Here is a 15,300-nt window from a genome sequence, read left to right on the forward strand (position 1 = left end):
TTTTGTGTTGTTTAGCAGACTAATAGCAGAATATAGAGGAGTAGTAAACATAAGACAGATAAATAGAGAAAATAGAGAAAACAGAAAAAGATCACAAACAGAAGAATACAAGAAAGTAAAACACAGACACAAACACAGAGAATAGAATACAAACAAAGAAGGCATACATTCATGCAACAATCATAATAGAGAAAATGCACAACCAAGTATGATGCATGTCTAGCCCTAGTGCAGGTAATGAGCTCATCTGTCGGTTACATACCCGCTCCCGACGTTACCCAGCAACCTCTGTCTTGATAAGGCTTTCCTGTTGGCAATATCCACTGCAAGCAACCTTTGTCTTGCAGGGCGAAACTTATTAGCCGATATACGCCCAACAGACTCACTGTAAGCAACCTCTGTCTTACAGGAGCAACAACATACTCACTGTAAGCAACCTCTGTCTTACAGGAGCAACAACACACTCACTGTAAGCAACCTCTGTCTTACAGAAGCACATTCATCTTGATACCTCTGTAAGCAACCTCTGTCTTACAGCAAAGCATTATAGCAAGGTATCCCAGGAAAGCGTTCTCAGTGGTCGTACCACCATCTATCTGACTGCCTCTCTGCAGCAGATTCTTACATAATCATTCTCATTATCATCATTCATTAACATTCTCATTATTCATCATCACTTTCACATTCTTATGCTGTACCTCTTTCTTTCTCTGTTCAATCATGCTATACAAACTCTACAGCTTTTACTTTTACAACATCTTAACTCAAACCATTTCTCTTTGTCACATTACTCTCTTCTCTGTGTCTTTTTACTTTGTTCAATTTACTCTTTTCTCTGTATCCTTCTGTTCTGCTCTGGTTACTCTGTTCTCTGTGTTTCTTTACTCTACTATGGTTTCTCTGCTTAACATATGTATTTAAAGCTTATGTAAATTTCGATATGAATAGTTAGTCTGTCCCAAGTATAGGTTCATTAGGTCTATACTGAAATAGTTTCACTTTTCATATAATACCTAACCCTAGTCGCAACTCAAGGACTAACTATATTGCCCTAGTTCGTTCACTTATTTATATCTGTTTCTGTCATTGAAACATTACAGACTTTTTCTTCGATTTTTATCTTTTCTTTAACTTTTTATCTGTTCTTTATCTTTGCCTCACTAACATGTTATTACCACTCCCTAAGTGTTTTATGAAGGTAATTATGAGATTCTGCTCTTAAAGTTGTCTTTATAAAGCTTTTATAGAAAACTGCCTTTTCTGCATTATTTTATTATTCTTATTAAAATAATATTTTTAATTAAATATTATTATTTATGATTTTATTATTATTTATTATTTTATTAATATATTTTCGAAAATTAACTTTACTTTAACCTTTAACCTTTAAAATTCACTTTTTACCACCCGTAACTTTTAATATTTCTACTTTTACCACCCTAACTTTCAGAAATTACAAAATAACCCCTCAAACACCAAAATAATTACTTCCTTGCCCTTTTATGAATCAAAAAGGTGTTCTTCATTGTTCTTTACCACACTCAAAGTGTTCTTCGTGTTCTTCATAAATTCTTCAGATTCTTTCTCTGTTTTTACCCGTTTTTCAATCTTTTCAGCAACAGATTTTTACCAAAATTCATAATAAATTCCCAGCCACGAAAACCCCATCTTTTCCACATGATTTCAACACAAATTGAACCTCAATTTAGGGCCTAGGGTTCATTTTTCCATCAGCCACAAGAACACACATTCATAGCTTGAATTTCATCAAATTTCATCAAAATTTCAACAAACTTTCAACAAGAATTACTCATACAAACAATCAATTTCAAGAACAGCCAAACCATATTATAATCACACAACTCAAACACATATCAATCAAGATTAAATTTGTCAAACCCTACCTGGTTTTGCTGCTCCTAATTAAGTTAGACTTTCAGGTGGTCCTTTAGCACTTTTTCCTCCTAAATCACATCAAGAACAACTTTAAATCCAAAAACCCTCAACTAACCAAATCTCACTCAGCATGTTAGGAAGTGATTTCTAACCTTAGACTTTCTGGAAAGTCACGTTTCTTGGCCCTCAAGTCATGTTAAGCATGATTCCTAAGGAAAAACATCAAGAAAACACATGTTTTGCATGGTTTTCCTTGAAAACCGAATTGAAGAGGGAGGGAGACAGCCATCTCACCTTATTTCCAGTTTTGATATGTTATATGGTTATGTAGAGAAAGAAGAGAGGATCATTTTGGTGAAATCGGAGTTTTGATTTGAGTTTTAATTCAGCAGAAATCAAACTTTGAAGATTAAAGGGTCATGAAAGTTTCTCTCTTTTCTCTCTTCACATTTTCGGCCAAAGGGAGTAAATGACCAGCCTTGGAGTGTCTTGGGGGTGTAAGGAGAGTTGTGATTGGTTGGCTTGAAGGTGGATTAAAATAATATTAAAATATCTCTGGTGTACAACTACTAAAACTAGGTGTATCAGAACACTCGTAGGAACATCTCTAAAAATTATTTTCTGAGCTACTAGCATAAATGACACTAGTAACATATTTATTATGATAATAGAACATGTATAATGAGGCGTTAGAATTTCTAAAGTCATCAGAGAGTGCTAGTGCTAAGCCGCACCAGTAAACCGTAAACCCGGTTAAACCGATTTTCTGTTTTTAACAAAAATAGACCAGGTAACCTTATAATATCATTCAAGAATTTTCTAATACTAATATAATGATAATATTATACTATTATCTCTCTCTTCTCATGAATCGAGTCCGGTTTGTCAAACAGAGACTATTTACAAAAGTCAGAATCAAAACTACCAACCGATACGGTTCAAAAACTAGGTTCTTCGCGATCGAGCTTGCCTCAGAGGAGGTTCTAGCTTAAGGATGACATAATGACAATGAGGATCGAGATACTTGTTGATATAGAAGAGGTGCTCCCTTCACTGATCTTCCGGAGAAATCCGTGCTTTTAGAAAAGATCTCAGGTACTCGAAAATCAGGGTTGTTACACATCCGCGGGATTTTGAAGCTTGGAAGACATTTGATTTACTTCATGATAGGTTTGCGAAGATCCTCGAAATGTACGTCTTGGTCTTGCAGCTGATGGATTCAACCCTTTTGGAGCTATGCGTACAAACTATAGCGTTTGGCTAGTGGTGCTTATTCCATACAATCGGCCTCCATGGGAGTGCATGAAGCCAACATCACTTATCTTGTCAATGATTATTCCTGGAGAGAAAATGCCGGGGAACAACATAGATGTATACTTACAACCTCTTATTAAAGAGTTAAAAGAGTTGTGGTATGATGGTGTTCAAACATTAGATAGGTTTAGGAATGAAATGTTTACATTGCGAGCAGCATTAATGTGGACAATTAGTGATTTTTCAGGCCTTGGTAACTTATCTGGGTGGAATGTACACAGTAAATATGCTTGTCCTACATGTAACTTCAGCACTGATTCATATAGATTAAAGCATGGTGGAAAATGGTGTTTTTTGGGGCATCGCCGTTTCTTAGAAAGGGGTCATAAGTTTAGGCTAAGTCGTGCAAAATTTAATGGAAAAATTGAGTTGAGGGATCCCCCAGCAGTACTAACAGGATCAGAAATATTGGAACAACTTGAAGGAATCAATGTTTCATTTAGGAAAGAACTACAGGAAAGTAAAGGTAAGAGGATTCGACGAAAAGTTGTTGAAGAAGATGATGAATCGGGGATGTGGAGGAAGAAAAGCATATTTTTTTATCTTCCTTATTGGGAGTCTAACTTATTGCGCCATAATCTAGATGTTATGCACATTGAAAAGAATGTTTGCGACAATGTATTATACACTTTGCTCAATGAGACTGGAAGGTTAAAGGATAATCTCAAAGCTCGTAAGGATCTTAAAGAAATGGGTATAAGGAAAGATTTATGGCCAGATGAAAATGGGAGATATCATCCATCTTTGTTCACAATGTCAAATTCCATGAAAGATATATTCTTGCGTACTATAAAGAATATTAGAGTACCAGATGGTCTCTCGAGTAATATTTCACGGTGTGTTGACCTGAAGCAAAGAAAGCTTTCTGGATTGAAGAGCCATGATTGCCACGTTCTTATGCAGCAACTATTAGCCATTGCCATACGTAATGTTCTGCCAGATAAAGTTACTGCAGTGCTAATAGAGTTGTCTTCATTCTTTCAACAGTTGTGCTCTAAAAGTTTAAGTCTTACAGAACTTGAGAAGCTCCAACCTCGAATTATTCTTACCCTTTGTCATTTAGAAATGTTGTTCCCTCCTTCTTTCTTTACAATCATGGTTCATTTAACTTGTCATCTAGTTGATGAAGCAAAACTCGGAGGACCAGTACACTATAGGTGGATGTATCCTATTGAGAGGTAAATATCTCTTTTCAATCATTATTCATTTAACTTATCACTTACTTATATCTTGCTTAGGTATTTAACCTATCACTTAATTATTCAAACTAGGTATTTAGGTCATTTGAAGTCCTATGTACGAAACAAAGCTAAATCAAAAGGTTCTATAGCTAAGGGATACGTGGCTGAAGAAGCTCTTACATTTTGCTCTCGATACTTAAAAGGGATTGAGACAAGATTTAATAGGCCACCACGTGTTGATGATCGTCCGGATGATAATTACAGTACACATGTAGATTCCCTTTTTCCACAAATGGGGAACTCAAAGGGAGCTTTCACAGTATTTGAGTTGTCACCTATGGAAAAAAAACAAGCACATCGATATGTGGTTTTAAATTGTCCATATGTCAAACCGTTCATTGAGTAAGTGCTTAAGGATTTTCGTACATGTTTTTTATTTACTTGAAAATAGTTGTTTAGTTAGAGTTAAACTTTCATATCTGACAGTGACTTCAAAGATTTTGTACGAAGACGATCTAAGGATAGAAGGCCTTCAAATGTAGAGATAGAAAAAAGAGTCAATAAAAATTTTGTTACTTGGTTTCCTGCGCAGGTAAATAGAGAAGTGATAATTTTTTGCTAATATTGAGCTAGTATTTGTGGATATAATAACTAATATCTCTATCATAATAGCTTATGAACCCATATATTATGAATACTGTGCATGAGGATTTGAGATACTTAGCAAGGGGTCCATCACGATATGCCAAGAGGTTTTTTACATTTAGTATTAATGGGTTCTCCTTTCGAACTACCAATCGAGACAAAGGGTTAAAGACCCAGAATAGTGGAGTTTTTTTAATGTCTTCAACTCCTTGTGTTGCTAGCGCTAGTGATCCTGATGTTAGGAATGTTGATTTGTCATATTATGGAAAACTAGAAGATATTATAGAACTAAACTACAATGGCCGATTTCGGGTTACTTTATTCAAATGTAAATGGGCTGACACCACTAGAGAACGGGGCTGTAGAAAGGATAATTGGGGTTTTACTTCTGTTAATTTTTCACAAGTAATACACAGTGGTGACCGAGAGGAGGATGATCCATATATTGAAGCCTCACAAGCTCAAATGGTGTATTTTGGCAATGATGAAGTGAATAAAGATTGGAGTGTTGTCGTGCATTTGAAGCCAAGAGATTCATATGATATGGGGGGAAATGAAGATAATGAACCATGCGAGAATGAGCCATGGTTAGAGCAAAACTTAGATTCTTTATTTGAAAATGGTGATAATCTATCATTGTTAAGAGATGAGGTAGATGATGAACTACTAGATAATAATATTGGAGAAGACGAACACATGTCAGAATAGTAGGTGAGTTTTATTAATAAGTGGTTTATTATAGAAAAATAATTTTTGTCTACATTTCTTCTTTTTCAATTTAACTTTTGTTTGTAAATTTTACATAAATATGTTGTTTAGACTCATTAATTGATTTAGTGGAACTACTAAACCTTGATGCACATTTTATTCTATATTTATTAATTATTTATTTGATCTATTATGCAGATATGCCAAAGCAAAAGAAGTACAAGAATTTACTTAAAGCAGCAGCTGCCAATTCTTCACAAGACAAGTCAGTAGCAGCTGCCAATTCTTCACAAGACAAGTCAGTAGCATCAAATACATCACAAGTCAAGTTCCTAGCAGCTGCAAATTCCTTCCGAGACAAGTCGGCAGCAGCTGCAAATTCCTCCCGGGACAAGTCGGCAGCAGCTGCAAATTCCTCCCGGGACAAGTCAGCAGCTTCAAATTCCTCCCGGGACAAGTCAGCAGCTTCAAATTCCTCCAGAGATAAGTCAACAGCAGTTGCAAGCTCCTCCCGAGACAAGTCGGCGGCTTCAAATTCTTCTGAGCCATTATCAGTTGCTCCAACTATATCTGAGCATCCATTCGAACCTAAACGTAAACGTGGGCGTGAATCTAAGCATTACTGGACAGTTGATGCCATAAGTATGTAATATTCTCAAATGTAATATTCTCCAGCCACCTATCACACCATTTCTTTCACTCCTCTTCCTTTCCAAATTTCACTATCTTCCAATTTACATGTCCTTGTTCAGATTTTCCTCCAAAATATTTATGAGCCATGAAATGTTCATTTTAGTTTTATTTTTCGTTAATTTGGAGCAAGATTAGCCCAGTTTTTTTCGAGAATTAATCTACTTATTTGGTTTAACTTATTCTTTAAGTTTTTTTCTCTTTCTAAAACGTCCCTACCTTTCTGAAAATATGTTAAATTAAAAAAGACTTTAAATTTTAGACAAATAAACCCACCTAAAAGACTCATTTCCACTTTGATTTTTAGAAATATTAAGCTGATTGTTGAAGTTTAGCTTCTTCCTCATTTAATTTCTATAGAGGCAATGCTTGGTCATTAAAACATTATCACAACAAAGAGTAAAATATTCAGAATAACAAAAAAGCTTTGAAGTTATTGATCTTCACGCATATTTTACATATGCATGATTTCTCTAAAGTTGATAATTCCATATTTTACATATGCATGATTTCTCTAAAGTTATTGATTCGAAATTCTGATGTATAATATATAGTATTATATATGTTGCTGTTACATTATACCCTGCACAAGAATCAATCTTTTATAATATATATCTATCATCATATGTTTTATTCTTTAGTTGCTCAATTACTCATTTATTTATATTTATTTATCTATTTTAGATGAATATGAAAATAGTACACGCCTTCATTTATTAGTGAAGGATGTGCATAATTTGCCGGAAGGTTTGCGCATAGTTGTCAATTTTGATAGACAACATGCAGCAATAGGAGAAGCAGCTGGACTCCTTGCAGGAATTTGTGGGCAATTGGCCACTGATTGTGTAGCATTTCCAATCAGTTTTGATAAGTGGTCAGACATTCCAGAGAGCTTTTTTGAAAATCAATGGAATATTTTTTTCCAAGTAAGAAGATTACTTAAACTCTAAAGCTTATTTCTTTGTCATTATTTAGTTATATTTGTTAGTTAATATATATTCTTTGTTCCATATTAAAGGCTCGATTTTGCTTCAAAGTATGTGATAGCTTGGCCAAACGATTTCTGCTCTAATCGCTTGGCAAAAAATGGAGGGAACATAGGATAAAGCTTTGGAACGAGTTTTATGATCCGAGGTTGAGTAAAACCGAGATCATAAATAATACACCAGAAGATATTGCTCTTGATCAATGGGCTTTATTCGTAGAATATCGTTTGAAGCCTGAAACTCAGGTAAGTACTTACAATCCTAGTTAAATGTTGTCCCACTAAAAAGCCTTATATATTTTGCTGCTGTAAATAGGATATTGAATTCATATGGAATGTTGTGAATGCATGTTTAACTCTATTTAATTGTGTCCAAATTTATCTTTCAGAATCTTTGTAAGAGGAATCAAGAAATTCGGCAAAAACAAATAATTCCTCATACTTCAGGTGCTAAATCAATTGTAAGAAGAAGGGCTGAATTGGTAATCATTTCTATGTGTGGATTTCATACATTTAATTTTATTTTGGCATTATCCAATTTTTCAATTTAATTCCACTTGTCTCCCCAACTATTATGAGAATTGTCATGATAAAATATCAACACAACTTTCACAGGTTCGTTTCTATGTTGGTAATCATGAATTGGTAATCATCAATAACATTAATTTCTCATCTTATGTTTAGTTTGCTGCCATTATTATATTTTATATAGCATAGGAGTCATTATGTTAGCACCTAATGCATCTCAGTTGTTATATTGTTGCTGTTAGTAACTTAATTTTATGCATATCTTTTCTTCAATGATATATTTCTTGATTGAGTCTTTCTACTTTTCTTGAATTTTAGACGGAAGAGACGGGAAAAGAAGTTAGTAGGGTTCAAATGTGGGACATCACTCACAAGAAAATAGATGGAAGTTATGTTAATGAAATGGCTAAAGAAATAGCGGTAAGACTAAAGTACAATAAGTAACTTGTTTGTATTTCTTTTTCTTTCTTTTTTATAAGATAATATTATGTTTGATTCTTTCCCTTTCTTTTTATATATGTTGGAGAAGATTGAAGCATATAGCAGTCAACAAGCGGTGGAATCAACCGTTAATTCTCCTCTTGATGCTCTTGGAGTAGTTCTTGGGAAAGAGCACCCTGGTCGTGTTCGAGGTTTAGGCATGGGAGCTGTTCCAACTGTTGCTTTCAAGAACAACACCACAAGAATTAATCAGATGAACTTAGGTTCTTCAAATGATGCTAGCACATCATCTACTTGTGGTCCCAATGTGCAAAAAGAGCTGGATACTGTTAAAGCGCAGTTGCAAGCATTAGTCTCTTATATTGCTTTTAAGGAAGGAGGTAAAATTCCAGTAGAATTAGCTGGAATGTTTCCTACTCAACAAATTTCACAGGTACAAATACAATTTATGTTCTTAATACCTTATTCCATGTGTAATACAAAAAAGTTGTTAAGTATCTTAATGGACTGGATCTACCAAATAAAGCTAACCCTATTCTAACATGCAGACCATCCTTTATCAAAAGAAACCTCGCTCCTTCTCCTTCTCTCTCTCTATTTCTTTCCGTCTCTCACTATCTCACATTCCTTCCTTGGATACTTTATTGAGCATGAATAGTTAATTACATTCTAAATAGAGATACCCTTTTATTGTTAAATATGGACTATGCAACATTTAATTAATTAATTTATTTCAGGTATAGTACAGCAGCCATAGTTAAATGTAATTAAACAATAATTTTTGCTTGATGTATTATGGACAACATAATCTCACATTTGGCTGTTTATGTGTTATGGCATAATGCATGGGGGCATTTCGTGGTACGACACCCTTTTTAGCATAATTATTAGTACGAACCTCGTCAATGACCTATCAGATACAATGGTAATAATAGAAAGCATTATTGACTTTATATATGTCTCAGTCATATGAGTATATATTTGGCAAAGTAGTGCTTCCTGATTATTTTAGGATTGGTCCTTACAATAATGAGCATATTATATATTATTGGCATATTATAAGACTCATAATAATCTTTATGGGCTCATTTTTGTATAGTGAAAGCTCATTGTTATCTATATGTTAGAGATATAACTTTATCTTTTTTTTATCAAGAGTAGAATAAAGTAGTAGCTCTGAATTCAAGTAGTACTGTATAAAAGTGCAGTTTGTGTGATTGTATATATATAGAGGGTGTGGAAGTGGTGGTGGTGATGGTGCATGTGGTATATAGCAGTTTTAAGATAAGATATAATTTGGAGGGTAGCTACATGGATATTTATTTGACAAAATAGAGAGAGATCGATGGTTGAAATAGTTAAATTAGTGTGAGTTTCCTTTTCCTAATTCCCAGAAAACAGAGGATTTATTGTGCAAAAGTGCAGTTTTCTTTTTTGATTGAATAAATTTATATTAATAGTTTCAGATTCAATTTTATATCTTTTTTTATTGTACTCATAATTATATTTTTGTTGTAGGGATTGGATCAAGAGAGTGAGATTCCATCACCAAGAGAGTTAGGAAGTAGGTCTTCTGGAGCGAGCAACAAAGAAGCATGATCTTGTATGATAAAGATTTTATGTATTAAGTATTATAGATATATGTTAAGACAAATTATTGAAAAATGTTATCTTTGATACTTTGTTTTTGGATTATGATTTTTTATTTTCGGAGATTGTGTATGAATTAAAAATCTTGTTATGATGTTTGATTTAAGGTTATGCTTTTTGGTTATTATGAGATTTTAAAGTTTGAGTTCTAAAAATGTCACTTTAAATATATAGTTTCAATCTCATTTTAAAAAGTATAAAATTGTAATTAGGTAAAAACGACGGCTAAAAATGCCATTTTAAACAAAAATGGTGTCATTATATCCTGGTAAAAACGGCAGTTAAAAAATGCCATTATATCCTGGTAAAAATGGCAGTTAAAAAATGCCATTTTAATCGAAAAGGATGCCATTAAACCCTGGTAAAAATGGCGGTTATAAACGCCATTTTAATCGAAAAGGATGCCATTAAACCCTGGTAAAAACGGTGGTTATAAACGCCATTTTAAACGAGGAGGATGCCATTAAACCCAGGTAAAAACGGCGGTTATAAACGCCATTTTAAACAAGGAAGATGCCATTAAACCCAGGTAAAAACGGCGGTTACAAACCGCCATTTTAAACAACAACAAAACCGCCGTTTTATCTGGTTAAAATAGTTTAACCGCCATTTTAACCGCCAAAAAACTGCCGTATTATCCACTGGTTATTATGGCGGTTTTCAAAAAACCGCCGTAATAACCAAAATGGCGCCCAGAATTCTGGTTGTAACCTCCGTAATTACCTTAAAAAACCGCCATTTTAACCCCTTTTTTTTGTAGTGAAATAGAACTTTTTACTATTGTATTTTCATCTTTGGTCTCAGTTTTATTCTATTGTTAATCTTAGGAGACTATTGATCATGTTTGGGGGCTGGCCATTTGGCCATGCCTAAACCTTTATCACTTATGTATTTTCAATGGTGGAGTTTCTACACACCATAGATTAAGGGTGTGGAGCTCTGCTGTACCTCGAGTTTCAATGCAATTACTACTATTTTCTATTCAATTCATTTTATTCCTGTTCTAAGATATTTGTTGCACTTTAACATGATGAATGTGATGATCTGTGACACTCATCATCATTCTGACCTATGAACGTGTGACTGACAACCACTTCCGTTCTACCTTAGACCGGGCGCATATCTCTTGGATTTCTTAATCAGAATCTTCGTGGTATAAGCTAGAATTGATGGCGACATTCATGGGAATCCGGAAAGTTTAACCTTGTCTGTGGTATTTCGAGTAGGATTCCAGGATTGAATGACTGTGACGAGTTTCAAACTCACGATTGTTGGGCGTGATGACAAACGAAAAAGAATAAAAGGATTCTATTCCGACATGATCGAGAACCAACAGATGATTAGTCGTGCTGTGACAGAGCATTTGGACCTTTTTCACTGAGAGGATGGGATGTAGTCATTGACAACAGTGATGCCCTACATACAGCTTGCCATAAAAAGGAATAAGAAGGATTGAAGAAAGACATTAGGAAAGCAGAGATCCAACAGGGACAAGAACCTCCACACACTTATCTGAAATTCCCACCATTGAATTACATGAGTAACTCTATCTTTATTTTCTGTTTTATTTATTATTCGAAAACTCTATAACATTTACTATCCGCCTAACTGAGATTTACAAGATGACCATAGCTTGTTTCATACCAACAATCTCTGTGGGATCAACCCTTACTCACGTAAGGTATTACTTGGACGACTCAGTGCACTTGCTGGTTAGTTGTGCGGAGTTGTGACTAAGTGTGATTCACGTTTGAGAGCGCTACCAAGTTTTTAGCACCATTATTGATGATCACAATTTCGTGCACCACATTTGATGAGCTTCCTGTTATGGTGGCTGATGCTTGAATTCGTCTAGGAGTCTCCACCAATGTTTGGAATGCCAACAGCCTCCGAGGTCCCAAACAAGGCACGTAAAACCCTTGAGCAGTTTCAAGCATGTTCTCAGGCTTCCAGTGTGCTGAATGTCGGAACAGACTCTAGGATCCCAAACTTTGCTTTTACACCCGTTTGTGTCTTGATCTGCATTTTTCCAGCCGGGTGGTGAGTAATTTGAATTCTCACTATAGTGACCAAACAGCTTCCGAGATCCTTTCAATTGAGTTTGACACCAATTTTTGTGCTTCAAATTGAAGTGTGAAGCCTCATTGAATCTTGCATACCAGCTCTGAGCGCGAGTCATTTCCCTTTTGCTCTTAAAGCCGCAAAGAGCTCTAAGCTAGCCATCTGTTTCAAGTAAACCATATTTAAGTGGAAAAGTAAAGATAAAAGCTAAGGATTTTACCCACTTGAAGTTTGTATTAGGTGGTAATGGCCTTGGGATAGGTGTTTCCAATGGTTTTGCAAGCTCTACTCCCTTGTGATCTTCTGTGAATTCCTCTACTTCTTTGCACACTTCTTCAATTTTCACCATGTCTTTAACAAAGTCCTCGATATCTTCCTCATCACTTGAGTCATAATTGGGAGGCCGAGAAAAGTCTACCTCTGCATCATATTCGTACTCACTCGCGGAAGATTCTTCTATCTCAAAGAATTCACTTGCGGATGCAAGTTCATTACTAAGAGAACTTGACTTGTGATTATCATCATCAAAGAGACTTGTGTCTTGGGTTGTTCCGTCCAGTTCCTCATAAGATACCTACTATGGGGGTCGTGCACTATCCTCCTTAGCATTAGCTGTAATTTCCTTGATGAAATTTTCCACAACTCTGGATTCCCATGGAGGTTCAGCATCTCCTAAGTCTTCAACCAATTCTGCTTCTTGAATAATTTGGGCTTCCTCCAATTGTTCCAGTACAAATTCATGCTCATTACTGTCCACTGGAGTTTCTGATATCTCCTTCATGCTACGTTCTTCATGAGATTGCCCACATGAAGCCATGGGGGTTCCTTGAATGTCCAAACGTCTGGAAGATAATTGATTTATTGCTTGCTCCAGTTGATGAAGGGTTGCATGAAATTGATCTACTAATTCTTCGAAGCGAACCTGTGATTCTTGGCTTGATGGATATGGACATGGTGCATAGGGAAGTGGTGGTTCTTGGGAGTAATTGGATTGGCATTGGGGCGGATAAGGATCATACGGTGGTGAATGGTGAAAAGGAGCTTGTGAGTGTGGTGGTTCGAAGCTATGTTGAGAGGATGGCCTATAAGCACAGGGTGGGGCTTGTTGGTAAATACAAGGGGGTTCACTATATCTATCAGCTTGGTATGCATTGTAGAATGGTCTTTGTCCATGATATCTTCAAGGGTGTTATTGCCTAAAGGGTTGATCAGATCCTCTTGGCTCCATCCATCTTTGATTGTTGAGACCTTGATGCATATTCCTGTTATAGCTTCCATTCCTTTCAACAAAATTAGAACCAAACTCAAAGCGAGAGGGGTGAGAACTCATAGTAGCTAATAGAGATAAAAAGGGAAAACAAAAACAAATAAACAAGTAAAAGAAAAATATTCACAATAACCAATAATAAGGCACACATTTGCAACTTCACGGCAACAGCGCCATTTTGAAGAACGAAACTCTCGCACGGTCTAGAATTTTCACAAATAAACTCCCGTTGCAAGTATAGCTTCTAGACCGACAAGAATTCCTTTCTTACAAACGTTTGGCTGTCACAAGTAACAAATCCAATAAAATTTATAAACTGAAGTATTCAAACCTCGGGTTGCCTTCTCAAGGAATTGCAGGGAGGTGTGTTTTATTATTGGTTATGGAAAACAGTAATTTTGGGTTTCGAAAAGGGTTTGAACAAGAGAATAAATAGATTGTAGGAATTAATAAATCAATTACTATAAATCTATTAGCAAGGTATGAAAATTGGAATTTCTATCCTAGTTATCCTTATCAGGTGTGCTAAGAATTGGGTTTTAATCCCACTTAATTATCCCTTATTAAATAAAGGAAAGTCAAGTAGAATAATTAAATTGATCCTCGAGTTTTAGTCAACTTTTAGAGCGATCCTAATTAATTAGCAATTACCAATTTCAACCACTGCTGAGTTTGATAACTCAAGTATTACCAATTAATTAACCAAAGCCAAAAGGGAGAAGAAATCATAAAATAGAGCAAAACAATCATGAGTTTGAAATACCTCAAATTATATTAAATAAAGAAAATCATAACATGAATGGCTCATAAGCCAATTGGGCAACATAAATCAAATACACATAAAAGCATCAGAGTAAATAAAAGTAGAAGAGAAACATAGATTATTGAACCTGATATGAAGAGACAATCCTAATGACTAAAAGAAATCCTAAATCCTAAGATAAATCTTAATCCTAAGAGAGAGGAGAGAACCTCTCTCTCTAAAAACTACATCTAATCCTAAAATTATGTATTATGATCTGATTATTTGAGCCTCTACATGTTCTCTGACTTTAATCTGTGTTTTTAGGCCGAAATCTGGGTCAATATGCGTCCCGAACTGTCTCCAACATATTCTGAAATTTCTACAGATCGCGCAGGTCACGCGTACGCATCAGTCACGGGTACGCATCATTCAGCGTTTTCCTTACCACGCCTACGCGTCAGCCACGCGCTTGCGTCGTTTGTGCGAACTACAATGCACGCGTAACGCGTCGCTGTGATTTTGTCCAAAGCGCGCGCATGTGTCAGCCATGCGTGCGTGTCGCTGTTCACTGGTTGTCTCCTTTATTTCTTGTGCTCCTTCCCTTTTTGCAAGCTTCCTCTCCATTCTCTAAGCCATTCCTGCCCTATGAAACTTGAAACACTTAATCACACGGATCATGGCATCGAATGGTATAAAGGGGAATTAAAATACGTAATTAAGAGATCTCTAGGAAGCAAGTTTTCAATCATAGAACAAAACTAGGAAGGAATTGTAATATCATGCAATTCATATGAATAAGTGGGTGAAAAGCTGATAAAAACCACTCAATTTAGCACAAGATAAACCATAAAATAGTGGTTTATCACGCACGCACAGGTCTCTGGTCCTACAACAAAATTATGCCTCCAAGGAATCAATTTTGACATTCAAAATAGGTTTTCAAGTCCCAAAACAACATAAAATTCCTAAAAACATATTATTTCACTAGAATTACCCAACAAACATCAAAATAAATGTGACCAACCTAGAAATATAGCCGATTATTCATGCAACAAAAAGGTAAAAGAGAGAAAGTTAGAAGGATATTACCATGGTGGGGTGTCTCCCACCTAGCACTTTGGATTATAGTCCTAAGTTGGACTTGGTGAGGTGATCCTTGTTAGGGCGGCTTATGCTTCCACTCCTCCTT

General features: G+C 35.5%; 2 protein-coding genes across 2 annotated transcripts; both read left to right on the forward strand.

Moving 5' to 3' along the window:
- Window positions 1-2,898: 2,898 nt before the first annotated feature.
- LOC130962948 (uncharacterized) lies at window positions 2,899-5,744 on the forward strand. Its single transcript, XM_057889106.1, has 5 exons — window positions 2,899-2,937; window positions 3,067-4,388; window positions 4,482-4,793; window positions 4,878-4,983; window positions 5,064-5,744. Exons 1-5 carry the CDS (start codon window positions 2,899-2,901, stop codon window positions 5,742-5,744), a joined length of 2,460 nt encoding a protein of 819 aa, XP_057745089.1.
- A 200-nt stretch (window positions 5,745-5,944) lies between these two features.
- LOC130962949 (uncharacterized) lies at window positions 5,945-9,987 on the forward strand. The gene is made up of 8 exons (XM_057889107.1): window positions 5,945-6,386; window positions 7,119-7,308; window positions 7,527-7,665; window positions 7,809-7,901; window positions 8,035-8,064; window positions 8,266-8,367; window positions 8,477-8,821; window positions 9,907-9,987. The coding sequence occupies exons 1-8, from the start codon at window positions 5,945-5,947 to the stop codon at window positions 9,985-9,987; spliced, it is 1,422 nt and encodes a 473-aa protein (XP_057745090.1).
- Window positions 9,988-15,300: the final 5,313 nt, after the last annotated feature.

Source organism: Arachis stenosperma, chromosome 2 (genome assembly GCF_014773155.1).
Source record: "Arachis stenosperma cultivar V10309 chromosome 2, arast.V10309.gnm1.PFL2, whole genome shotgun sequence".
Lineage (NCBI taxonomy): Eukaryota > Viridiplantae > Streptophyta > Magnoliopsida > Fabales > Fabaceae > Arachis > Arachis stenosperma.